Source organism: Populus trichocarpa, chromosome 1 (assembly GCF_000002775.5).
Source record: "Populus trichocarpa isolate Nisqually-1 chromosome 1, P.trichocarpa_v4.1, whole genome shotgun sequence".
NCBI classification, from domain to species: Eukaryota; Viridiplantae; Streptophyta; class Magnoliopsida; order Malpighiales; family Salicaceae; genus Populus; species Populus trichocarpa.
In genome coordinates, this window is record NC_037285.2 from 33310876 (window position 1) to 33336360 (window position 25485).

At 31.9% G+C, this 25485-nt stretch overlaps 3 protein-coding genes across 5 annotated transcripts in view; 2 read left to right on the plus strand and 1 right to left on the minus strand.

Moving 5' to 3' along the window:
- LOC7495816 (phytyl ester synthase 2, chloroplastic) overlaps positions 1-25485 on the plus strand; it is a 49784-nt gene that overhangs the window by 18690 nt on the left and 5609 nt on the right. The window contains exons 1-4 of one of the 2 annotated variants that reach the window (XM_052450089.1): positions 20635-21358; positions 24894-24945; positions 25026-25081; positions 25190-25348. In XM_052450089.1, coding sequence (XP_052306049.1) covers positions 20911-21358; positions 24894-24945; positions 25026-25081; positions 25190-25348 — 715 coding nt within the window. In that variant the 5' untranslated portion in view covers positions 20635-20910. Of the gene's footprint in view, positions 1-20634; positions 21359-24893; positions 24946-25025; positions 25082-25189; positions 25349-25485 lie in introns of those variants that run through there. The other variant, XM_052450090.1, reaches the window with a different exon arrangement.
- On the plus strand, positions 2287-11059 carry LOC7495817 (phytyl ester synthase 2, chloroplastic). Of its 2 annotated transcripts, none has more exons than XM_024588012.2 (14): positions 2287-2898; positions 4956-5007; positions 5195-5250; positions 5354-5512; positions 5827-5931; positions 6842-6948; positions 7285-7406; positions 7817-7925; positions 8036-8166; positions 8482-8854; positions 9160-9273; positions 9764-9849; positions 9985-10094; positions 10504-11059. In XM_024588012.2, the coding sequence occupies exons 1-14, from the start codon at positions 2445-2447 to the stop codon at positions 10692-10694; spliced, it is 2169 nt and encodes a 722-aa protein (XP_024443780.1). In that variant the 5' UTR covers positions 2287-2444; the 3' UTR covers positions 10695-11059. The 2 variants fall into 2 exon arrangements, with proteins under 2 accessions (XP_024443780.1, XP_024443784.1); XM_024588016.2 differs by having other exon boundaries at positions 9985-10027; positions 10504-10662.
- On the minus strand, positions 12086-17522 carry LOC7461626 (uncharacterized). The gene is made up of 4 exons (XM_002298622.4): positions 17034-17522; positions 16242-16325; positions 16061-16150; positions 12086-12713 (listed from the first exon to the last, which is right to left on the minus strand). The coding sequence occupies exons 1-4, from the start codon at positions 17406-17408 to the stop codon at positions 12453-12455; spliced, it is 810 nt and encodes a 269-aa protein (XP_002298658.2). The 5' UTR covers positions 17409-17522; the 3' UTR covers positions 12086-12452.

Below are 25485 nucleotides of genomic sequence, written 5' to 3' on the forward strand. Positions count from 1 at the left end.
AAGTCAATGATCAAAATTTTATATATATTTTTTAAAAATATTTACATTATCTTAATATCTTTTCTACAATAAAAAAAATTAATAAATATATAGCATAGCGCTAACCAAAGTTAAGCTAAAATCAAGCAATTTAGGGACAATTAAGAATATTGCCGATGGACTTAGGGTCTAGACTAGAAGCCATGTGCCCCCAAAGTTGATCTACGTGATGGGACTAGGTATTGGCAAGGGCCTTGTTGATTATGCTACATATTAAGTTTGGTTAAAACCTATTTGAAAGAATGGTAGAAGTTATTTTTTAAATTATTTTTTATTTAAAAATACATCAAGATAATATTTTTATTTTTTAAAATTTATTTTAAAAACTAGTACATCAAAATAATTTAAAAACACCCAAAAAAATTAATTTGAAACTAAAAATAAAATTTCTAAAGCACAGCTAGATTGCAATACCAAATGGGATCTAAAATGACTCATGTGTCACCGTACGATCTAGAAGACCTATGTATTGGGCCAAGGTGATCCATTGGTTCATTATTTTTCAAGAAATAAAAATGAAAAGAAAATTATTTAAATATGTATTTAGTTAAAACTAATATGAAATGAATTTTTATATGTAAAATAAATGAAAATTAGGTTTTCATAAATAAAAAATATGTTATTTTAGTTTTTACAAAATAAAGATCTGAAACATAATTATATATGAGGTTTAATATAAAAAACAAAAACTATTTGACTAACTAACTAATTTTTTTTGTTGGATAAAAAAACAGAAATTACTATAATACCAAACAATCTAACGTATCATCACTTTTTAAGAAACCAAAAATAATAATTAAAAAAAATAAAAGTGATATCAAATGCTCTCCTCGTGTCATGAATTGTACTAGTAGATGCCACATCCATTAATTTTTAAATGAAAACCAGGGTTATTAAACCCGACTCATTCTAGACGGTCAATTTTTAAATGAAAACCAGGGTTATCAAATCAGTGCATGAAGGGTGTCAAAATCAATAAAAACAATTTGTTTTATTTGTCATGCCTACGTTTTCAACTTAATTCTAAGTTGCTAATAAATACAGCGATACTTTATTTATTATAAAATAATTAGTTTGGCTTTTTTATTATACTATTTCGCCATTTTGCCCTTCTCTTCGCTAAATAATTAGTTATGTGACTTCCGCTCTAATAAATCAAAAGGTTTATACACACATGTAATCAAATAAACTAAAAACTATATGCACTAATAAATAAATAAAAAGTCATTAATAACATCTAAAAATAAAATTTAAAAAACCGAGAGATAGATATAGATCAAAATATTTAATCTCGCAAAACGAGACATTTATCCGATCATGTTTGCTAATTTTTATTTATTAAAATATTTTTATTTAATCAAACAAAAATAAACAAATATATTAAAATGATTAAATAAAATAAAAAAATAATAATATATAAAGCTACACGTATTAGAAATATCATCTGAAAATAAATATTTTTATTTTTAAAAATAGAGCTCATCAGTACAAAAGATTAAAAAAAATAGATAAATCAGAAAAACTTCTTTAAAAATTAAACGCATAATCAAAAAATCATTATTATTTAAAAGAGACTCTCCAAACAAAATAAAATAGAGAAGAGGTATCAATGTAAATATAATTATGTCTTTTTTTTAAAAAAAATAATTAAAAAAAAAAAAAGATTAGACGTTGTTGGGTCTAACTACCCACTAACCATTTCATTAGGACCCGCATGATTGAGCCTTTTTATTTTTAAGTGCACCTGGGAGGATGACATGTCACCCATCTCATTTTCTTGAAAAAAAATTAGACGATATGTCATCTATTTTGTCCAAATTTCAGCCACTAGCCGGAAAATCAAACTCAATATTCTTTTAACCTAAAAACCCATTTTTCAAGCTGTTTTTATCCAAAACATCTTAGAAATTATGATAAACTTATCTATGACTTCAAAAACCTTCTCCAAAAAAAGAATTCAACTCGAAATCAAAAATCAACCCTAACTCAAATATGTTTTTTCACAAACTTTTAAGAAACAAAAATACCTAATATGAACTCCTTTCATCAAATGAAACAATTTGACACAAATATCGTTTATTTTGGTAGCTAAATCGATGTCCACAATATATTTCTTTCTTTATCGCTGGAATTCAGCGATTTCTCTCAACCAGGAATAACAAAAATAATAAAAATAAAATTTTGTAATAAAATAAAATTAAAAAAACATTAAAAAACCAAGATGGTATAATTTACATAATTATTTAAGTTAAAGAATCATTATTTATTATTTAATTAAAATTAAATCATTCAAAAAAAAAACCAAACTGAAAAAATATAAAATTTTAGTGAAAACATCACACCAATTTAGAGGTAATGACCTCCAAACAAGAGAAACAGAGAAAGATAGAAGAAGGTACTACACCATGTCAACCGTCACCACCGTAGGTAGTTTTTTCCCGTCAGTCCGTTGCTGTGCACCGCCGTCCACATCGCCTTTGTCAAACGGTAGATTGAAACTGAACCATGTATCAAATACGGCTCGTCGTTTGGCTGTTTCAACAGAGCAAGCGATATCAACTGAAACGACAACGGAGAGAAATGAAACGACGATGAGGAATCATGTAAGCAATGGAAGGTTGAAGGAGAGTGAAGAAGGAGAAGGAATGAAAGAGAAGCAAAAGAATCCGTATGCACTGGAGTTAGAGAAAACTGAGATGGAGTTGAGAAGTAGTAGAAAAAGCCTGGAGGATTATTTTGAGGAGTCGAAGAATTTTATTGCTAAATCAGACGGTGGTGGTGGTGGCCCGCCACGGTGGTTCTCTCCGTTGGAGTGTGGATCCCGGTTGGATAACTCTCCTCTTCTTCTATTTTTGCCTGGTCAGTCCTTTTTTGCCAATTTATTATCTGATTATTTTAGTAGATTAGGTAATATTTATTTACATAAGTAGATCACGAATTTACTGGAAAGTGGAAAGTTTCCTTTTATAAGAATAACAACTTCGTCAAATCGTAAAATGCTCCCTGAACCGTACTTATTTAAAAAACGAACATCTCGCTGAACCAAAACCATTCTTGATTTTTCATCCTAAACAATATGATTCTTCGAATTTACCTCTAAATAATAGAAATTGATGAAAAAGCCCAAAACATTCCTCTTAATTCCACAATCATCAAGAACTAATTGAGTAGATGTCTTCCCCTCCTCTCTTTCTTTTTATTTTTGTTTTAGGGTTTTTCAATTCTTTTTTTTAATTCTTTTTTTAATTTCATTCTTTATTATTTGGGATGGGTTATTGGAAAATTCATAATTTATTTTGATTTATTTTTTATTAGGTTATTTTAGTCTCATTACTTGAGTCATGAATTTGATCAGTTAAACCGAGTTGATTCAGGGTTTTTTTATTTTCTTAATTGATTTTTTTTAATTTCATCATTCAATGTTAGATTAATTAAAAATTAAATTTCATAGTTTGCTTTAATTTTTTTTCTATTAGATTCACACAGTTTCATGATTCAGGTTTGATAAGTTAAACCTAAATTGATCGAGTCATATCGAATTGATCTTTACATTGTTTATTTTTTTTTTTTCAAAACATGTTATCAATGCTTGAATATTTCTTAACTTAAAAAAAATGATCCATGGGTAAATAATCTAGTCTTTCTTTGCAACTCCTAATAAAAAAGAAAAGATAATTTATTTTTATTGATTGTTGGTTTAATTTGAATTTTGATTTGAATGGTTGATGTTGATTATGTTTAGTTAAAAATAGATTTTAATATTTTTTTCTCATAGAGAAAAGGAGAGGGATTAGAAGAATTTTAAGAATTTCTCATCAATTTCTCAATGTTGATATTTAATTTTTGATGATGTTTAATTTTTTTTAATTTACTCCTAAATAATAGAAATGGATGGAAAAGCCCATGAAAATTCAAATGCAAAAGGTATTTTTTAAAATATATATATTTTGTTGAAAATGAAAAATTATGATTTTGTTTTTATTCTAAGGGGTTTTGTTTTTGTTTTTTTCCCTAATATTCAAGGCTTTTTTTTAACAATTTAACCCTTTTTTTATTAATAAAAGTAATTACTGGAAGATAGTAATGTAAATTTAATTCAAACCTAACGGATGCCAACTCAAATTGATCTTGATAGATGGGGTTTTTTTTGTAGATAATTACCTTAGCTAATAGGTAAATAGATAGAGTATATGTATTGTCAAACCTAATTTAAAATCACGTGTGTGGGTGATATCACTATTTTATTTTATTTTATTTTATATTGGATATAAATGATATTTGAATAATTATATGAATACCTAAATCTTAATATTTTATTTTTTTTAAAACGAAAAAGGTAGACATATAGTAGAAATCCGATTGCCATCCTTTTAGAAGATTTATAGTTTCCTTTTCATTACGGTAAGAGAGCTTTGCTCTCTCTCTCTCTTAATCACCGCATCTTTAAAATTATTTGAAAAGAGAATTTATTTTCAGTTGATGTTGATGGACAAGCTGGTTAGATGATACCCCATATTGTCGGGGGGAAAAAAAGAACAAAAAAGTAATGGGAGACATGGACTTAACTCTGGTTTACAAAAATACACAAGGTTTAATGATTGTTGAATGATGCAAACCTTTTTTCTTTTCTCTGGTTTAGTTAATAAGGTTTGCTGGACCTTGGATTGTATATTAGTCCTCAATCATTTTTATTTTTGTTTTTTGAAATTTCACTTTTTTATATCTAAATTTAAAATTTTGTAGATTAGGACTGTGAAGTTTATGCAATGTTGATGGCACTTCCATTTTCAAGTTTTCAGCCTGTTTGTACTGGGTTTTCATTTCTCACTTTCAAATTAGTCAGTTCAAACTTCTACAGTTGCTGTTCCAAAAAAAAAAAACTTTAACTGTTAAGTAAAAGATTCTGAATCTTGCAGGGATTGATGGCATTGGACTAGGACTTAGCAAGCAGCACAATACTCTGGGGAAGTAAGTATTTCCTCAGATACCTTGACACTATTACATCAGATTTTTATTTTTATTTTTATTTTATTTTTTGTGGATCATCCAAAACCAACATAATCATTACATGACTTTCTATTTCCTGTCCACATATTCTGCCTTACGTTAATGGCTATGCTGGTTAATATATGATTTTTCTCTCTTCTTGAACTAGGATTTTCGACATATGGTGCTTGCATATTCCAGTTAAGGACAGAACATCCTTTCTAGGTAGTTTTTTTTACCCTGTAACCTGTTTGATACGTGTTATTTGTAATAGAGATGAGCTCTTGTATTTGTATAAGCAATTTTTAAAAGGATTCTCATGATTCAGGCCTAGTGAAGCTTATTGAAAGGACAGTAAGATCAGAGAGTTACTGTTTCCCAAATAGACCTATATATCTTGCTGGAGAATCTCTTGGAGCATGTCTTGCCCTGGCTGTCGCAGCTCGTAACCCTGATGTTGATCTTGTACTTGTTTTGGCTAATCCAGGTGAAAAATTGATACCTTATCTATCATCGAATGAAATTTGAGACATTCAGTACTTTCCCCATATCTATGGGATGAGGTAATAGAAGAATCAACATGAGCAAGGACCTATGTGACAGAACAAATAAATGGATTTTTTTTATGCCGATGAATAACATAAATGGATCTTTAACTTTGGATAATTAATGTAAAGCAGAGCTCTCTGTTAAATCATGAGAAGAAAAGCTTAGATTTAGTCCAATAATCACATATGCTTTTAGAAGAGGTTGTTCACCTTGCTCAGTTACATATGATTTTTGTTTGATGATTTATTGCAGCAACGTCTTTTGAGAAGTCACAGCTGCAGCCTCTAATACCCTTATTGGAAGTCTTACCCTTCCAGCACCAGCTTACCATTCCTTATATGTTGAGCTTGATGACAGGTTCACCTTGTCCACTAGAGTTATATTTCCTGATATTTTTTGTTGCTTCAAATAGATATTTGATTATGCTAAGAGGTAAAACAACCTGTTTATTTTTTAGAAAAGGGGTAATATTGACCATACCAAAATATTTGAAAAGTAAACGTTTTATGCAATATTTTGTTCTGCATACGAACTGATGTTTGGTGTCAGTTGCAATGCAAGTTTCTGATTAGTTCTATAAGATTTTGTCTGTTAATCTTTTGATTTATTGGGGGAATCTTTTGATTTTCCTGAAAATAACCTTGCAATCCACCCTTAGTAGCTCTGGCTTCCTGCATTATCCTTATCCGATTTCATCATGAAAATTGGGAAACAATTTACATGGTCCTCTATTGATTGAAACTTGAGAGTAGGTGCTCAGTTATGTAAATCCATAAATCAAAGAGGGTTTACTTGGAAGTGAGCTGAAAATTGGGCATGGAGGTGTAGCTGAAGAGTTTTATATTATTATGCTTCTCTACTGGTACCGAAAAAATTCAGAGGCCGGTGCCAACAAATTTCTGGTTAGTTTGCATGGTGGAAATGAAAATGTGGAGGAAGGATGAATGAAGGATAGGTTTTTTTTTCAACCCTTTAGAGATACAGAAAAAATAATCACCTCAGAGATTAGAGTTTAGGATAGCTCACCACCCAATGGAATCCACCAAAAAGATACAGGGCTAAATATCAAGCTTAATAAGCTCAATTTGATTTACAGTGTGGTTTACAGTCTTGTTTTGCAGTTTTGGTGGATTTTTATTTTCCTCTGTTTTTCCCATTTGCTTGTTATTATCTGAATATTGATAACTCAATAAATCATGGAAAATAAAGTGTCGTGTATACAATATTTTATCCTGCTTACACCAGCAATTATGTTCCATCTATCTAGGTGATTCTTTGAGGATGGCCATGGACAATGCAGTGAAGGGATTTCCTCTAGAACAAACAATTGGAGGATTATCACAAGATTTGGTTGCAATGTCATCTTACCTCAACGTAAGATTTCACTTTAGGACATGTTAACCTGATTGATATAAATTACACTTGTTTGAAAAACGATAGTACAGTCTTAATGAAACTATAAAAGACTGGTTTCACTTGACTTCTCATCAACTCTTAAGTGTCTCCTGTAATATTTATGAACATGGCATTGACAGGCCATATTTCTAATTGATCATAAAGAGAAATTAATCAAAATATATAGCCTAGCTGACATTTAAAAGTTTATGTAAGATGATGGTGTCATCCCGTCTTCACTTTTCTTATGCTGGTGCTTACACCAAGTCATGTGGTGTTACTCTTGTGGAAAGAAACTGATCGTAGCTGTTGCAGGCTCTGGCTAATATATTACCTAGAGAAACGCTTCTTTGGAAGCTACAGATGCTTAAAACAGCTTCGGCATATGCCAATTCACGCCTCCATGCTGTGAAATCTCAAACACTTGTCCTTTCTAGGTCTGTTTCTCATGCATAATTTATCAAATGTCAGTTGTATAAATGTTTCAACTCTTTTTCAAACTCGTTTAAATAGCTAAATAGCAACAAAAGGGCGAGAATTATTATTTAGCACCCAGCTTTAACTCTACTAAATGCATCTTTATTTAGCTAATCCATGAATAATAAAATTTTCGATTAGAACAATAAAAAAATTCTCCTTTATGAAGTCTATAATATAAACTATGACATCATACGCAGTAACTAGGCATTGTCATTTCCATATCATTGGAATTTAAATCGATGGAAAATCCAAATACATTTGCTTCTAGAATTGGAGTTCTAACTTCCATAAATTTATTTTCGTTGTGTTTCCTGCATACTAGCACCTTTGCTGCTTAGAGTCTGATTTGTTGTTTGCCTTTTCTCAGTGGAAGAGATCAGCTTCTTCCAAGTGAAGAAGAAGGTCAAAGGCTTTATGTTGCACTCCCAAAATGTGAGATTCGCAAGTTTAACGACAGTGGTCATTTCCTCTTCTTGGTAAGATAATTTCTCCCACTCTCATCTATCCTTGGCTATGCACTGAAAAGATATCATGTTTCAATATGTTATCTTTCAAGTTTCCTTGTAATTATACCCATTTGTGGCAGGAACATGATGTTGATTTGGCAAATATCATCAAGGGAGCTAGTTGCTATCGTCGTGGAAAGTATCTTGACTACATATCAGATTACATACCACCAACCCCTCTTGAATTCAAAAAATTATATGATTCGAACAGGTAGCCCTATTTTACTGTCTAACATATTAAAGGTATATTTTCTATCAGTTGAACAGGGAAACAATTTCTCTAACTTCATCAGTCTATTGTTGGCATGACATTAGTGGGTATGGGAAATACTATGCTTATATCAACTTCTTCTCAAGGATTAATTTGAAGATCACTTCTTGGTAGGGTTTGTGCAATGTATCATGCAACATTGATTTGTATATGGTCAAAGCCAACCTGAAATTTGCTTTAGTCCTCATCATTAAATGAGTCCTGAAATTATGTTTGCTTTAACTACAATTTCTCATAATTATTACTATGTTTTAGATTGTTTGTGCTGGCCACAAGTCCTGTGATGCTCTCATATTTTCAAGATGGGAAGATTGTGAGGGGCCTTGCTGGAGTTCCTTCAGAAGGACCAGTATTGTATGTTGGTTATCACATGCTAATGGGATTTGAAGTGATCCCATTGATATCCAACTTTTTGTTGGAAAGAAATATTCTTATAAGAGGGATAACACATCCAATGTTGTACGTGAAATTGAAGAAAGAGGGGATGATGCCTCCATTGCAACAATTCGATGTGGTCAGAACTATGGGTGCAGTTCCTGTTTCAGGAAGCAATTTCTACAAACTTATGTCTTCAAAGGCTCATGCACTATTATACCCAGGAGGAATGCGGGAGGCCTATCATCGGAAGGTAATGCTTCTGATAGATACATTTTACTGAGATAGGTGGTTTTACATTTCAAAAGAAGTTTAATTTTATATTCTTTTAAGTTTGAATCTTGAATCTAACAATCGCAAGACTATACAAGAATAAAGTAACATATTTCTACTATTCTACTTGCCTTCCAAGAAAAAAAAGAGAACTAATTTGTTTCAAAGACTATGAAAATATAATGAAGTGGCAATGGTCCATTTGGCCACTAAGAGAAAACGGACTTAATATATATAAACAAATTGAAATAGCTCTGCAAATGATTGACTCTTCATGCTATTCAGGGTGAAGAATACAAGTTATTCTGGCCAGAAAAGTCAGAGTTTGTCAGAATGGCATCTAGGTTTGGAGCCAAAATTGTGCCATTTGGTGTTGTTGGAGAGGATGATTTTGGAGAAGTAAGTCTTAAGGACTTCATTTCTATCTGATTGATTTACATCACTTTTTTGCATATAGATGCGCCACATTATGATTTATTTATTTTTATCTTGCTAATGGAATATATCTTGCTCTGTGACGAATGCTCTTTACTCAAAATCTTGACACTAAGGGCATGCATATTTTTGTGTGCATTTGTCTTCAGAGCATGTTTGACTTCTTATTATTTGGGAAACCCAAAGGAGACATTAAAAAGAAAGCACTAATTTTTTTTAGAACTCACAAGTTTTATAACAATGTAGTATAAGGCTAGATTTCTCAATATCAGTTAGTGTGCGCTTGCAGAAATTCTGTGCATGAACTTTTTCTTGCTGTCTCCTCTCTGGCGTATCTATGTTAACACTAAGCCTTGTGTTCGGCTCATATCAGACACGCAATCTCTTACAGTCAATTAAAATCAAGCTGGGTTAGTCTCATAGTAATTGATTGCTTGTATTCATGGTTTTTCAGGTGGTATTTGATTATGATGATCAAATGAAGATTCCTTTCCTTAGGGATTACATAAAAGGGTTATCAGAAGAGGTTGTGAGTTTGAGGTATGTGAATCTTTGTTTTCCTTGATTTCCTTCCATTAAATCTCACCCATATTGAGTTTATCTTCTTGGCTCCAATTTTTTTTCTTTTACTTGACTGCTTCAATGTTTAGATCTTTCATATTGTTTTGCTGATAGGACTGAAGCGGATGGTGAGGTGGGACAACAAGATCTGCACCAGGTAGGAATTGTACCAAAATTCCCAGGCAGGTTCTATTACTATTTTGGGAAACCAATTGAAACAGAAGGTATGGTCATTGGACAACTCGTTACCATTGACTATCTGCATAGTAATAATAATCATGGATGTAGCAGAAAAAACATGTGTCAACACTATACACCTAAGGCTTTCCAGCCAGCCTAATTATATGCTTCTGCACCTTGCCAATATCATGTCTAAAACATTACCCACAACTATTGTTGCTGCTTCATGTCCGCATTTCTCAAGAAGTTCAAGATCAGCTCCGAGTAATGAAAGTGCCTTATTCTGAACTAAAATTATAAAGAAAGCTGCTAAAACTGTTTTATGAACTTGTCCAAGAATGTTCAATTAATAACAGCATTTGAGTAACAGTGGTAGAAATTTTGCAATATTTTTTTATACATATTCTTAATGCCAGTGGAGTACTGACTTGAATTCTCAATTTTGTGCTGAAGGGAGGAAGCAGGAATTAAGAGACCGGGAAAAAGCTCATGAATTATACTTGCATGTCAAATCTGAGGTGGAAAACTGCATTGCTTTTCTGAAGGAGAAAAGAGAAAGTGATCCTTACAGGAATATATTGGCCCGGTTGGCTTACCAGGCCTCTCATGGCTTTGATGCTGAAGTTCCAACATTTGATATTTGAGTATTCATTCTTGCTCATTGAAGATTGAATTTCTCTCGTGTTCTCAAAGAAAATTGAAAATCTTCCCTGGGCATAAAGGCACTAAACCTCACAGAATGGTGTAAACTACAGTCTCAGCATTGGCAAATGTTTCACTCTCTAATAAAGGAGAAAAAAGTATGAAACTCTGATTTCCCTATTGGGTGCCTTTGCCGAGCAAAGCTACATATGATTCTTATAGTTTATTCCCTTCAGATTGATCATAGGTATCTGATAAGTGTATTTGATTATTGGCAGAAACCTTTTCTGCACTGAAGTTTATGTAGATAAACTATGTATGCAGCATTTAAGATGCTTGGATTTACAACGTCAAAATGTTCGCATTACCTATGCATTGAAAAGTAAGAAACTTCACCTCTTTTTCAATCCCCAAAACGGGAAAATGCTTCCACTGTGAGCTCCTGATGAAGCTGCATCTGCTGAGTTTGGGGTGGTGGAATTGGTGAGCTCAAGTACGAACTCAGTTTTATCATACCACTAAGCATATTATTTTTCGATGCATGGAATGGAACAAGTTCTCAATTGATAGATTTTTCTTCTTGAACAACTCTATTTATAGGTGTTTGGACTTTGGAAGCGTGGACAGACGCTACAAAACGGTGACTTTGACAAAGCATTTAAATCAGGATAAGTTAACAGTGACTTTGATCATTGAACTAAACTCTGGGTGGCCAGTCGCCTGAATCCACGGGAACATAAAATTATTTCTTTGGAAAACAGATGCACCAAAACAGATCACAGGATTTATGCACAAAAACAGATCACAGGATTGCAAGATAAAGAGTCTGGTCCTTGTTATGAAGAACGATTTGCCTAAACGACTTGGTGTCTAGTTATATATCATTGTGTGCTAGTGGTTGGAGCCTGTTTAACTTCTAAACTACAAAAGAAATCATTTTCATTGATAATTTGGTGGAATTCTTTTGCTGATGACAAGAAATTACGCAGCATTGTTCGGAAAATCAATGAAAACGAGGGGTTTTTTTTTTTTTCATATTTTGGATGGTAAATGAACTCAATGATTGGAAAGAGCAAGAAGCAGAACATACACATAGCTTATATGATTCATTTTTTCCAGCTAGACCAAAGTATAATGCATCCACTGATGTGCCAGCGCGGTTGGTAAAACCATGAAGTCGATAGACTGATCGGTTTGAAGATGATAAGGTGCTAGCTAGTCACATGACCAAGATATGGGTGGAGAGGTGGTGGGGATTGGATGTTGAATTGTTGATACCCTCCAAAGAAAAGTTAACAGCTGATATGACGAGCAAATGAAGATGGGATTGCACTTTCTGTATTTCTAGTGTCCTTTATGTTATGTTCGATGCAAGATTTAAAGAAACAATAAATTGCAAAACAAGAGGCCAATGGACCCTTTGGTTTTGAAACAAACCAGTCAAAATTGTCACAAAATGATAACTTAAGAACCAATGGACTACTTCAACCCATTCACAAGTTGCTCTTGTTTGGATGAAAAATCTGTGTTCCAGAAGATTGCAAAACTAGAATTACATCGCAAAAAGTCTCCCTTATTTCTTTAAGAGCTCATCAAAATGGAGTTTCCACGGATTCACTTGTTAAACACTCTGCATGATTCATGGAAAGCATGTGAAAATAGAATGCTATTGAAGACCTTGTGGGGGAGAGAATATGCTTGTGAAGTACTTCTTCATCAAAATACACTCTTAAGTGACCCCAAAATGATTGTTTGATCAACTAGGTAGGAGCAGAGGCTGCCTCCTTTTCTTCAGTGTAAAAGGGAATAGGTTTAGTCGGGGCAGGCAAGCGGCCTATGCTATCAACTTTATCTTTCAGCTTTGGTGGAGGCCTGGCAGCCTTTGGCAACAACCTGCCCTTCTTTTCAAACCACTCAGGCTTAAGCAATGCCCGGAAACCCAGCTTATTGTAATGCACTCGTCTGACGGATCCACCAGCAGCTTCAACTGCTTCCTTTGCCCTGACAGTAACTCTTGACACCTGTATACATCATTTATGAGCATAAGTTTAATCAATTTCAGCAAACATGTCAAGAAATTCCATGACACTGTTACAGTACAAATTGGTATAGTTAGCTGGTAGGAATAGTATTGATGGGAAGATTCAATTAGTTAGTTAGTAGTCTTGAAAGGGGAGACGGTTAGAATCAACTATCAAGTCCTACATGTCTTGAAAGGACTTTAGCTTAGGGTTCTAGGTATCTTTTTGCATTTGTGATTCCCTCTCTCTGAATTCTCTTTCCTGTCACTTTCTCTATTTCAACCAATAAGATTTCTTCCTGTTTCCTACCATTATTGGTTGATATTCCTCTTCCCCTCTTCTGGGACATATTTATAGCTAATTCAACTCCTCAATAATTGGATTGTATCAATTGGTAGCAGAGCAGTTCATCCTTGGCCATTAATTGCTCAATTCCTTTTTATTCATATCTCAACATCTCTACTGTCCATAAATCTTGAATCTTGAAGGCCAGAATGGAAGTTCCTACAGTAAGGGTTCACTACCAGATTATTACAAGAGATGTCCTGCATCAGGTCTTTAATCCATATGGTTGTGTGCCCTGAATTGAAGAGTTTGAAGGGCTTTCTCTGGTCTATTTTCAATCCTTTCAAAATGCACTATCAGCTACAACTTCCCTTCATGGAAGGTGCATTTATGATGGGTTTTGTAGATTAGATATTAGATATTAAATTTCGCAACCTGGTTTTGGGGAGACACAATTAGAAAGCGTTGAAGTGAATTCAAGCCATGGCAAGCACCATACCAAAGTCTCGCAACCCAGCAGTGTTCGATAAAGATTCGAAGCAGACCACTCAAGAATTGACTTTGAAGCTTAATCAGTTAAAGAATGAGATTCTTGAGAGTTTGGAGAGGCTATTGCAAGATGAAAGCACTACAGATGAAAAGGAGATGCTGCCATTGATGAATCAACAGGAAACAGAGATTAGAGAATGAGAACCTTCCTTGCATACCCAAGAATCAGGTCAGATTGAATCCAAGTCCTATATTACAGCTGTTGATTCGATTAATTTTGTGGGCCTTGATGAAATACAGGATAAAAGATGATCATTGCTCTGAGTTCTTTGCTAAAAATCAGAACATGGATGGGATTTCTTTAGGAACTGACTGCACCGGGTCTGATATCAAAGAAACTGTTGAAACTCAGTTTAAGAAATGCCTGGAAACTGAATTATCCATTGAGAATAATTTGGTGAAGGTTTGTTGCTACAAGTTTGTCAAAACGTCGAAGATAATGTAGTGATTAATCAAGATAAGGTCAATTTGTTCTTGATGCTATTGATAAAGCTAATCAAGAGCATTTAACTGATATTAGGAATCAATGGCAGCATTGTGATGATTTTGGGGTTCAATTTGTGGTATTCTGAGGGATGTAATTTTTGGAGGATGGGTTTTTTGGTGGAGATTTTACAAGGAATGGTGTTAGAATCGGGGATTGTCATGAAGAAGTGGAGGCTATGTCTAGTTATGCATGTGCACAAAAGAGTATAAAAGAAGCATCAGATTCTTTGTTTGTGAGCAATGACAGCCTTGTATACCAATTCACATATGGGTTCTCTTCCAAATCAAAAGAATTTTATGTCTGCTTTTACACATTTGATTGTGCAAGGCATTCCGTATTAGGCAGTGACCTGCTACAGCTGGAAGATTTATTGGAAAAAAAAATGATAGCTTGGTTCTGGAACTAAGTGGATGAATTGCTTGGATAAAAATTATGAAAGAATCAACGACTGTTGTTGTGAAAGAATTCAACATGGGGAATGCTTTCAGAAAAGTGATTGCGGGCATAAAAGGTGGTTGTGATCTTGTCTATGTAATCATAACATTTTTGTATTCAAGGTTGCAACAAAGGGGAAAATTGAATTGGATGGTATCAGGTATTCGATACATATTCTATGGCAAGTTGTAGAAACATGGACTTTGGAGGCTAGTGACTTGCTTGGAATATCAATCAATTATTTTATCAGACATCAAGCCCTGACAAATTGTGTTGTCAAAATGAAATTCTGTGAAATGTTCTGGTTGCATAATTGCTTTACACTCCAAAAGCAACTGTTTTTGGACATCAAGGAAATCAGGCAGGCTTGTTTGTTTTGGACGATTGACAGTGATAAACAAGCAATAAATCTTTATCTTCAAATGGGTTATAGCTCGACAAGAACATGGGTTTATGCAGCGACAACCTTACTGTTATGTTGGAAGCCTTGAAATATTTGGAAAATACGAAATGTTCCTGAAAATTTGGAGCCTCTTAATCACTAGATTGGTTCAATGGAATTGTAAGATTAGAAAAAGAAACTGCAGAATATTTGATCACAGAACATACATCATGGCTGCAAATGTTTTTTTTCCCGAAGGTTGTTGTGCTACTGTCTACACTAACAGGGGCAACATTGCAGTAACAGCCCAGCCCCAAGTGGATTGGAAACTTGAAGACATTGAAGCTGGAGTTTCAGTACTTAAATCAAGGATCCAATTGACGAAGATCTAAATGTATGATCATAGAATGGAATGTACCTATAAACAGAACTCGAGCAATGAATGAACCTCGAGGACAAGGTTCTTTAAGCAGGGGGCATTGTTACAGTACAAATTGGTATAGTTAGTAGGAAAAGCAGTATAGGTGAGAAGATTCAATTAGTTAGTTAGTAATCTTGGAAGGGGAGATGGTTAGAATCAGGTAGCAAGCCATCTCCTCTCCTGGGAATTAGCATAGTTTATAGCTAATCCAATTTCTCAATAATTGGATTGTATCACATCCCCAAGGAGTTAATAGTTTTAGCTCTGAATTCTGGATCTTAACTTGTACTTAAAATGTAAAACATATAATTTCCATCACACAATATTGATATATGCTTAAGTGGCCTGTTTCAAACACTCTGATTAATGTAAAATGCAGATTCTTATAATTTGGATAATTGTTTCCCCTATTTGAACAACAAGTAAAAGAAGTAGAATCTGTGAGTCAGCACATTTTTGACAGCTTTCTAGAAATTTGTTTGTTCATTAAGTTCAGACAACAATAACAATAGAGGGGAAAAAAATTCAAGTGCAAGGGGAAAACCTAGCAGTTTGCTGGAATGTTATGCCTATAGTGCCACCGCAGCTAAAACCCCAGTGTTTCTTTATTTAATAGCTTGCTTGCATACTTGATGCTGTCATCATTGAACCAACAAAAACTAAATTCCAGAGGATTTGGACACAAACTATAAATTACTCAGGGCACTTTGGATTGCCTCAAGAATACTTGAAATCAAGGCTTCTAGTCAAGTTTGTATAAATGCAGAAACTTTTCAAATAAAATTTACCTCTAGATGAATAGGCCATTGGATCTTCTCCGCGCCACGTCCCATCAGTCTTACTCCATCTTTTATCTGCTTCCCAATGGCCGCAGTATCCTGTTGGAATAATTGTAATGATCAGCACAGACCAAGGCCAACCATGGCACAGTGGCTTAGATTTGAGATCTAAAGAGGGACACTAACATACCTTGAGGATTTTCATTGTGATTAATTCATGGGAATCTATCTTCCCTGCATTGATAAGTTTTGCAATCTTTCCCAAACCTACTGGCTGCCAGAGAAAGCACAGGAGTAAACGATCAAGGCATGAGCAAAAGAATGGAGACCATTAACAATATACTTACAAGAAGGGATGAAATCAATAGCAATATTCAAACAGTCAATAAATATAACAAATTTGAAATAATGTTTATGGATTGTTTTTCTTTATCTAATACCAGAGAAAACAACAGCCATTAATCAACTCAGCAAAATACAACTATTTTCAGTAGATTGCATCCCATCAAAGAAGAGTTTTTCCATTTCACTTTCTTTATCCCTACATTTTATCCTAGCATCCATAAAGCAAGCACAGCTCATTTTAAACGTAGTACAGAATAGCACAACTATAAACTCAAAACACGACTCCAAAAATTCTTCTGGGCGTCTAATTAAGCATTCTTTCAGGTTAGCATATAATCCTAGACTAACCTCGTGTCTGTTATGATCCCTACAAAGAAAAAGAAAAAGAAAAAAAAAAGGACTTTCATTCCTAATCAATCTCAGCAGCGAATCCTCAAAACAACAAAAAATTGAATTTTGACAAGCTGCAATTACCAATCACTTAACCACAGCTACATTTTCATATCAAATGCAAATTAGGCTTCATTGCTCTAAATAAAAACTAAAAACCAATAGATAACAGACCCCAGGTTCCCTTTTTTTTTTCCAATTCAAAACAATAGACAGAATGGGGAGCTTAGAGACTAGGAAAATATACCTGAAAAGTGAGACTAAAGGGGTTCTTAAACCCCCTTTTGGGCAAACGCCTTCGCATTGGAGTCTGTCCACCTTCAAAACCAAACTTCATAGTCCCTCTAGCTTTCTGTCCTTTATGACCTCTCCCTGCCGTCTTTCCTTTACCAGACCCAATACCACGACCCTTTCTTGTCTTCTGCTTCCTTGGCACATTGTCCCTCAAATCATTCAAACTTAACAAACTATAAGCCCTAAAACCCATAAATCCAGATGCCCCATTTGCAAAGTTTGAGTCTTTGAGAGTTTGAATTGCAGTGAAAGTGGAAATTGAGGTGGTTTTGGGAGTTAAGAGTGGGGTTGATGAGAGCAATGAAGAGAGTAATCTTCTCCTTATCATTTTTTTTTTTTTATCAAAAATATGAGTTGGGTTTTAAAGGGTTTTGTAATTTGTTTGTCATCCGATGATTTAGGGTTTTAGCTTCTGTGTCTGTTAAGAAATACCAAATATGATATATTGGCATGAGTATAATAGATTGTTAATTGTTTTGAGCGGCGGTTGCACCGTTTTGCTAATTTTTAATTTTTTTAAAAAAAACATTTTTATATATATATTTTTAAATAATTTTGATCTGATAATATTAAAAATCAATTTTAAAAAATAAAAAATTTTATTATTTTAATATATTTTTAAACAAAAAATATTTTAGAAAATAATATTTATTATTATTCCTAATATTTTCTTAACTTGAACATCAGGCAAAGATAATTTAAAGCCCAATATAGCACACGTTGAGGTAGCATTTATTTAATTTATTTAGCAGACAAATAAATTAGACAAGTCTCAATGTTCTCCATGCTTTAAAAATATATAAATTTATTTTTAAAATATTTAAAAGATAAATTTAATATATATATATATATATATATATATATATATATATATATATATATCTTTCATTATACACATTTATATCTCTTTTTAAATTTGATATTTTTGTTATAGAACATTAATCAACTGCAAGGATGCATATAGAAATTTTATAGCATGGTTCAATTTGGATTGTTGCTTTAAATTTTAGTTACAAAACCAAGATATGATTCAAGCTTGGATTGTTTATAGGTAGAGTCAACTCAATTGTTTTTTTTTTTTTAATCAAAACAACCTATCCTTTTATTTAAAAAGAAAAAAAAATCTAGTTTAAAATGCGAGCTCTAGAATGAAGAGCCATTGAATTGAACTAAGCTAAGGTTTATAACTTTTGTTTAGAATGAAGAGTCATCTAGTTTAAAATGCATTTGTTGTATACCTAAAGGCACATGGGAGATGCTTAAGCTATGCTTACGGTACTTCTCAACATTCAAAAATATTTTTTTTATTGTCTTAGTGAAAGCATCACCGTATTTTTTTTAATAAATTTTCTCTCTTTTCCCTTTAAAATTATAATTTGACGTTTTTAGTTGTTGATATTTCAATTTCAATTGTTATTCTTTTAATTTCTTGTTTTTGGTATTGACTATTTTGTATAAGTTTTATTTGTTTTCAATTTTATCTTTCAATCCTAAATTATCAAATATCATATTCTCCAACTTGATCTTCATTCTTTAGATTTTTTATTTTTTATTTTAGTTCTTTTGTAAAAGTCTTATTGATTTTCAATTTCATCATTCAGTTGAAATTAATGGTATTATGTTTTTCAATTTGGTCCTCATTATTTTGATTTCTAATTTGTTTTCTTGGGCCTTCTGTAAAAGTTATTATTCTTTTTAATTTTAATATTTAATCAAAATATTGTTTTTATTTTTTATATATTAATTTTGACCCTTATTCTTTTGATTGTTTTTTGTCCTTATATTAAATTGATTTTTCTTTTCAATTTCACCCTTAAATCAGATATTAAATCTATTTTGTATTTTAATTTTGATTCTCTTTTTTTTAATTGTTATTTTTTAAACCCTTTTGTATAATTGAATTTTTTTTTCAATTTCATCCTTCAACTTTTGATTGATTGAGAATTAGACTTCATGGTTTTTCTATATTGGGTGTTTTGGGTCTAATGACCCAGGTCACAGGTTTAAAAAGTTAACACATGGTTTTTCTCTGTATTTTAATTTTGATGATTCTTTTTTTTTTAATTGTTATTTTTTAAACCTTTTGTATAATTGAAATTTTTTTTCAATTTCATCCTTCAAGTTTTGATTGATTGAGAATTGGACTTCATGGTTTTTTTATATTGGATGTTTTGGGTCTAATGACCCAGGTTACAGGTTTAAAAAGTTAACACATGCTTTTTTAAAAAAAAAACTTTATAATTCTTTTTATTTTTTATTAAGTTGTTCTAATTTCATGATCTCTATCAAGAGTTTGACGTGATATATCAGGTTTGCTTGGCCCTGATTATCATGGCTTATAGGTTTATCATGATCAAGTTTTATTTTGTCTTTTCTTATTTTATTTTGGCATCAAAACATTAATTTTTACAAAAAAAAATATATATTCTAGTCTTGTTGAAAAACACAAACATCGAAGCTAGTTATAATTGAATGACTTACATGAATAAATTTTATTTCTAAATTTTTTTGTAAACGATCAATAATAACTTGCCTTAGTAAAAATTATGGTTCGAATTGCTTTTCGTTTAGAAATGTATTAAAATAATATTTTTTTTATTTTTAAATTTTTTTTTGTGACCAGCACATAAAAATGATCTAAAAACATTAAAAAAAATTAGTATTTTTTTTTTAAATATAAGAGAACGCGATTTCAACAATGTTCCCAAATAAAATCTTAATCTTAGACATAAAATATAACAGAAATCCATCTGCCAATGAACCCAAACACATCAAGTTATTATTTAGTAAAATAATTGAAAATGCTCTTTGATAAAAAATATTTTAAGAAAGTCTTTCCAACCACATTATAAAAAAAAAAAGAGGCAATTATCAGAACCAATCTGATTAAAGAAAATAACAGTTTGTTGATGGTTTAATATAAAATTGGTGTTAAAATTCCACTAATAACTTAAAATTTCAATATTATATCGTAATTTTATTGGTTACTGCTAAGGAGTTCCTAACATTTAAATCTAATTAAATCTAAGCTTAGGGAGTGTGTTATTGGAATTTTTTTTTATAATTTGTTTAACCTCTAATTTATTTATATTTTGTTTGAGGTAAATCATCATTATATAGATTAAATTTAATATTTTCAAGAGATTAATATAAATTAATTTTAAAAAATAATCCTTTCAATATTAAAATGATTTTTTTTTACAATATAAGTATAAAAAATAAAAAAGCATCAGTCTTTTTTTTTAATAAATATAAACATTATATAATTTTATTAAGATTTAATTGAAATAAGTTGTCTTTTACTTCAAAAAATAATTACTTTTAATATTTTTAAGTGAAAATTATAATGCTTTTTAAGTGGAATTATCTAGTTCTTTATTTGCTCTATAGCTATTCTAAAAACAAATTTATTTATTTTTTAATTAAACAAGTTTTAATATTTATTTTATTGTCTTTTTTTTTCCACAACCAAAAACTAAAAACTTTTAAGCTTTAATCATGTTTCTTTAAAAACTAAAAAAATAGGACTTCAAATTAAGCTATAACCTTCTTGTTCCTAATGATTTTTTTTAACCATCACACTCTCATGATTGCGAGCTTGTTATGCCCTCTTTCAAACTCCAAAAACCCCTCCTCCTTGGTTTAATCGTTTATATTTATTTATTTATTCTCTTATTTGCCTTTTTTTAATAATCCAAAGATCTAATAGCATTATTATAATTTCAGGTGCTTATATTTATATATATTAGCAAATCATTTTTTCTTTTGGACAAATTAAGTCATAATCAGTAAAGTACAAAACATCCTTCACATATTCTCTCAAAAACTTCATGGCGGCCACCGGTGGTTGTGTTGCCTTTTCCACGGTGGTTCGCTCCTGCCAAGTAACACCGTCACCATCATCCGGTAATTTGAGACCGAATCCGAGTCTAAGGCAATTTGCTGTTTCCAGCGAGAGTCAATTCACGAAGACAGTTAGAAAAAGTGAAACAAAAAGAACGACTAGTTTTGGAGAGAACGGGATTTTCAAGGAGAAACACAAAGAAGAAGCGAGGGAGGGAGTAACAAAAGAGAAACAAAAAAATCCTTACGAGCTGGGGTTAGAGAGAAATGAAAGTGATGAAGATAGGAGTAGAAAGAGCCTTAAAGATTACTTTGAGGAGTCAAAGGATTTGATCAGATCAGAAGGTGGTGGTGGTGGTGGTCCGCCTCGGTGGTTCTCTCCGTTAGACTGTGGTTCCCGCCTGGACGATTCTCCTCTCCTCCTCTATTTGCCTGGTCAGTCCGTCAGTCTCTCTCTCTCTTTAATTTTTTTGTTAATTTAAAAAAATTAAGCTTTTAGTAGATTCACTTATCTTTTCGAGCTTGGCTTTTACGAGATTTGATTGGTTGTGAGAGATATAAAGGATGTAATAATAACTCTCTCTTTATTTTTATGTTTGGTCTGATACAGACCCCCACCTTTTCCTATTTGCGGTCCTAATCACACAAAATTAACGGTTAATCACACATTAATAAATAATATATATTATTTGAGAATTAATCAATCACACATTAATAGGTTAAACTACATTTTATAATAGGTTCCACGGGAGAATTTTATTAATGACAATGCGTTCTTATATGTTATTACTTCGAAATCTATTTAATTTATGTAAAAATGTTTTTTTTTTTAAAAAAAACTAATTTTTGGTCAGAATTATTATTACAAAAAATATAGTTTGTATCAAGGTTGTTAAAATTGCGAGTTGACTCTTAAAATCTTACGATTTAGTTTGTATCAAGGTTGTTAAAATTGCGAGTTGACTCTTAAAATCTTACGATTTTACGAGTCAACATGTATATAACGTGTCAAATCGGGTCAAACTCGGTCGAAATCGGTCAAACTCGGTTAAAATCGGTAAAATCGGACCGATTTTACGAGTTTGATCGATTTTGACCGAGTTTGACCGATTTCGAGTTTTAACCCGCAAAAGTTAAAAAATTTACTGTCTCCCTGTCCGAGTCCCCTGACACTCCACTATATAGTCTCCACTCCCCAGTCTCCTCTTTACCCGTTGCCCAAATCTCAAATTTTCAATTTTAGCAGACTAACACCAACATTAGAGGATCTTGGGTATGAGAAAGCCTTATACTATATTTTAGGTCGGGAAGGAATGATCGGAGGATCGAAACCACGGGAAAACAGAGGTAGATTGTGAGGAATCAAAGGAGTAAAATAAAAGATAGGAATACTTATATAGAGAGAAATACTGTGTTTTAGACTAACCATTTGTTAACTACAAAGAGAGACGACAAAGACTCAAAGAGAACTTGAAATACATGGCTTGCTTGGTGGGATATTTGAACATTATTTTTAGAACTTGTTACTAACATAAAAAAGGTGGAAGGTGAGGTGGCATGAGATTAAATTGATGTTATTTTATACGTTTTTGTTCTCGTTGTCACGGGTTCACTGTATTGGTCTCTGTTAATTTTTTTTTGAAGTTGGTGATATACCTTAGAATGTTGTATCATCTTACTAGTTGCCTGCAATGTGTTTCAAGACCTGTTCTCTAGAAAATATTCTGAAACTCTATTAATAAAACATAGTTGTTCAATCTTATTTTTTTTCTTTTCGTATTTTTAAGTTATTTAAACCATGTATGAATTTTTATTTGAATTATGTATTTTAAGGTGTTTGGACATTTGTATTGTTTATTCACTTTTATTTTAATTGTGTTATATTATTATTTACTACTTGACTGAAATTGTCAATATATAATTAGTTAAAATATTTTTCTTATGATTTTACGATTTTACGATCCGAGTTTATATTGTATATTTCGTGTCGTGTCAAAAAAAGCGTTTTTGACAACCTTGGTTTGTATCTATCGGACGAATATTTATTTTCTCTTAATTAACTGGCAATATTAAGTTAGGTGTGTTAAAAAAAACCAGTTTATTTATATTTTTTACATTATCTGACCCGATTAAAGTCAAATATTATAGATATTATAGATGATAATAGAAAAAAAAACCTAATAAATAGATATAATGGGTCCGATGCAGGTTGAGATTTTTAAAACTCATTCAACCCGACCCAACCTAACCTATATAACCCAATGTAAGTAACCCAAGTAATTCAAGTTGTTGATATAAATAATAATTTTCCCTTTCTCTCTTCATTTTTTCCTCTCTAGTCTTCGTTGTAACAACCGTCTCTTATTTTCTTATTTTTTTTCTTCTCTATGTTTCCCACTTTTACATAAAATATAGTTGCTCCTTTTAAAATTTGATCTAAAATAGTGACAATGCATTTTATAATTCTAGTATTTTTTTTCGGTAACCAAGAGACCATGAGATAAAAAATGAAAATTTCAAGAATCTTGATTAAACTTTTATTTTCTTAGTTAAATCACAAATTTAAAAGTACTTTATAGTCTATTCTTAATAGTTTTTTTTTATATCATATTGCTCTCTAATTGTTTGATAAAATGTTTGACTGTGATTCTTGTTTTGTTTTTACGTGAAAATTGTTATAGTTTTGATGTTGTCCATAATATATGTATTTTAGAGGTCTTTTCTAGTTTCATCAGTTACAACCCGATAATTTTTTAGGATCCTTAAAGAATAAAAGAATTAATATACCCAACCCACGGATATTTGCAATACCTATACAAATTTTAGCCTAACTTGCTCGGGTTCAAAAAAATTAAATGAGTTAGGTTTATATTTTGTAAAATATCAGAAATTGGATTGAATATAATTATGGAGTAAAACCCAATTCATTATATCCACGAATATCCCTAATTTGAGTTTGTTTGGTTATATAAAAGCGATGAAGATAATGGAGACTTTTCTCCTTATAGTTCTTTTTTTGAAATTACATGAACTTACGGCAAAACCTTTATAATGCTTGATTTTAGTGAGTGTTTGAGAGTGAAGTAACTTCTATTTTTGGGTACATTTCATTTATAGAAAATATCAAATTGATTATTTTTTAGTGTTTTTGATGATTTTGATGTGTTAATCTAAAAAAAAATTATTTTGAAATTTTTTTTTAAGTGAATGCACTTTTAACAAGATACTCTACACTACTATACAAAATACACACACACAAAAAAAAGGACGTAGTAAATGTGTTTTTCGATGACATATGTGCCAGAGAAAAACCCCAGTAAGGAATACATGGGATACGTAGCATGAAGAGGGGATGGTGAGGTTTGAATTTGGATGATTAATGCAAAAAAAGATGTTACCAGGAATCTATGATGGCTTCATAACATCCACTTCCAAAGGAATTAAAACTATACTTGTGGATTATATTTTACTAGCATTCACGAAGTTAACCTTTTTCTCCAACTAAATCTTCAAAATTTTGATTTTTTTTTTTTAAATTTAGCCCTCTCACTAGCATATCCGTGGTTATTTTGCAAAACCTGTCATTCTATGAAGATGGTATTTATTGGAGGTGAACCAGTGAAAGATAAGATGTCTTTCTTAGTGTGGAATGATCAGCATACAAGTTTGTCCTGTTTGCTACGTTTAGGAGTTCATTGACTTGTATGCAACCTTTGCAATGTGGACAAATGTGGCTTCCAAAGGGGCATGTACAGATGCACTTTCTCTGCTAATGGCAATTATGTAGAAGTAGATTGTCGCTTTCTCTAAAAACGAAGTTTGCAAAATTTCTTGAGCTTAATTTTCTGATTCAATTCTTGCTGTGTTTGTTGTTTCAGAAGGGGAATAAATTGCAGTAGTCACTTCAAGTTTTAAAAAAAAATTTCGTGGTTATTGCAATATTAATCTAGAAAAAATCTGAATTTTGCAGGGATAGATGGTGTTGGGCTAGGACTTATTATGCATCATCAATCTCTGGGAGAGTAAGTATTCTGATCAAGTGTACCATAATTTTAGCAATGAGAATCTTGCTACCTAATATGTTTTTTTCCTTTGAAAATAGGATTTTCGACATATGGTGCTTGCATATTCCAGTTAAGGATAGAACATCATTTATTGGTCATTTTCTATCTCATTCTATCACTAGTTAGCTCATTTTATGTAATCAACAGCAAGTATAATTACACCCTTGCCTTTGTATTTTTTTTTTTAATCTTATTGGTTCAGACCTAGTGAAGTTGGTAGAACAAACAGTTAGATCAGAGAACTGTCATTCACCCAATAGACCCATATATCTTGTTGGAGAATCTCTTGGAGCATGCCTTGCATTAGCCGTTGCAGTTCGTAACCCTGATATTGATCTTTCACTTATTTTGGCCAATCCAGGTACGCTTCGCATTGAAAACTAAACACAAAGTTTGACAGATATTGTCCTTACTTATGAGTGTTTGGATGTTATAGTAGATTTTTCAGTTAAAAGCAAGAATCCATACAAGTACTTAAATGAAAAACATGTGTATTTA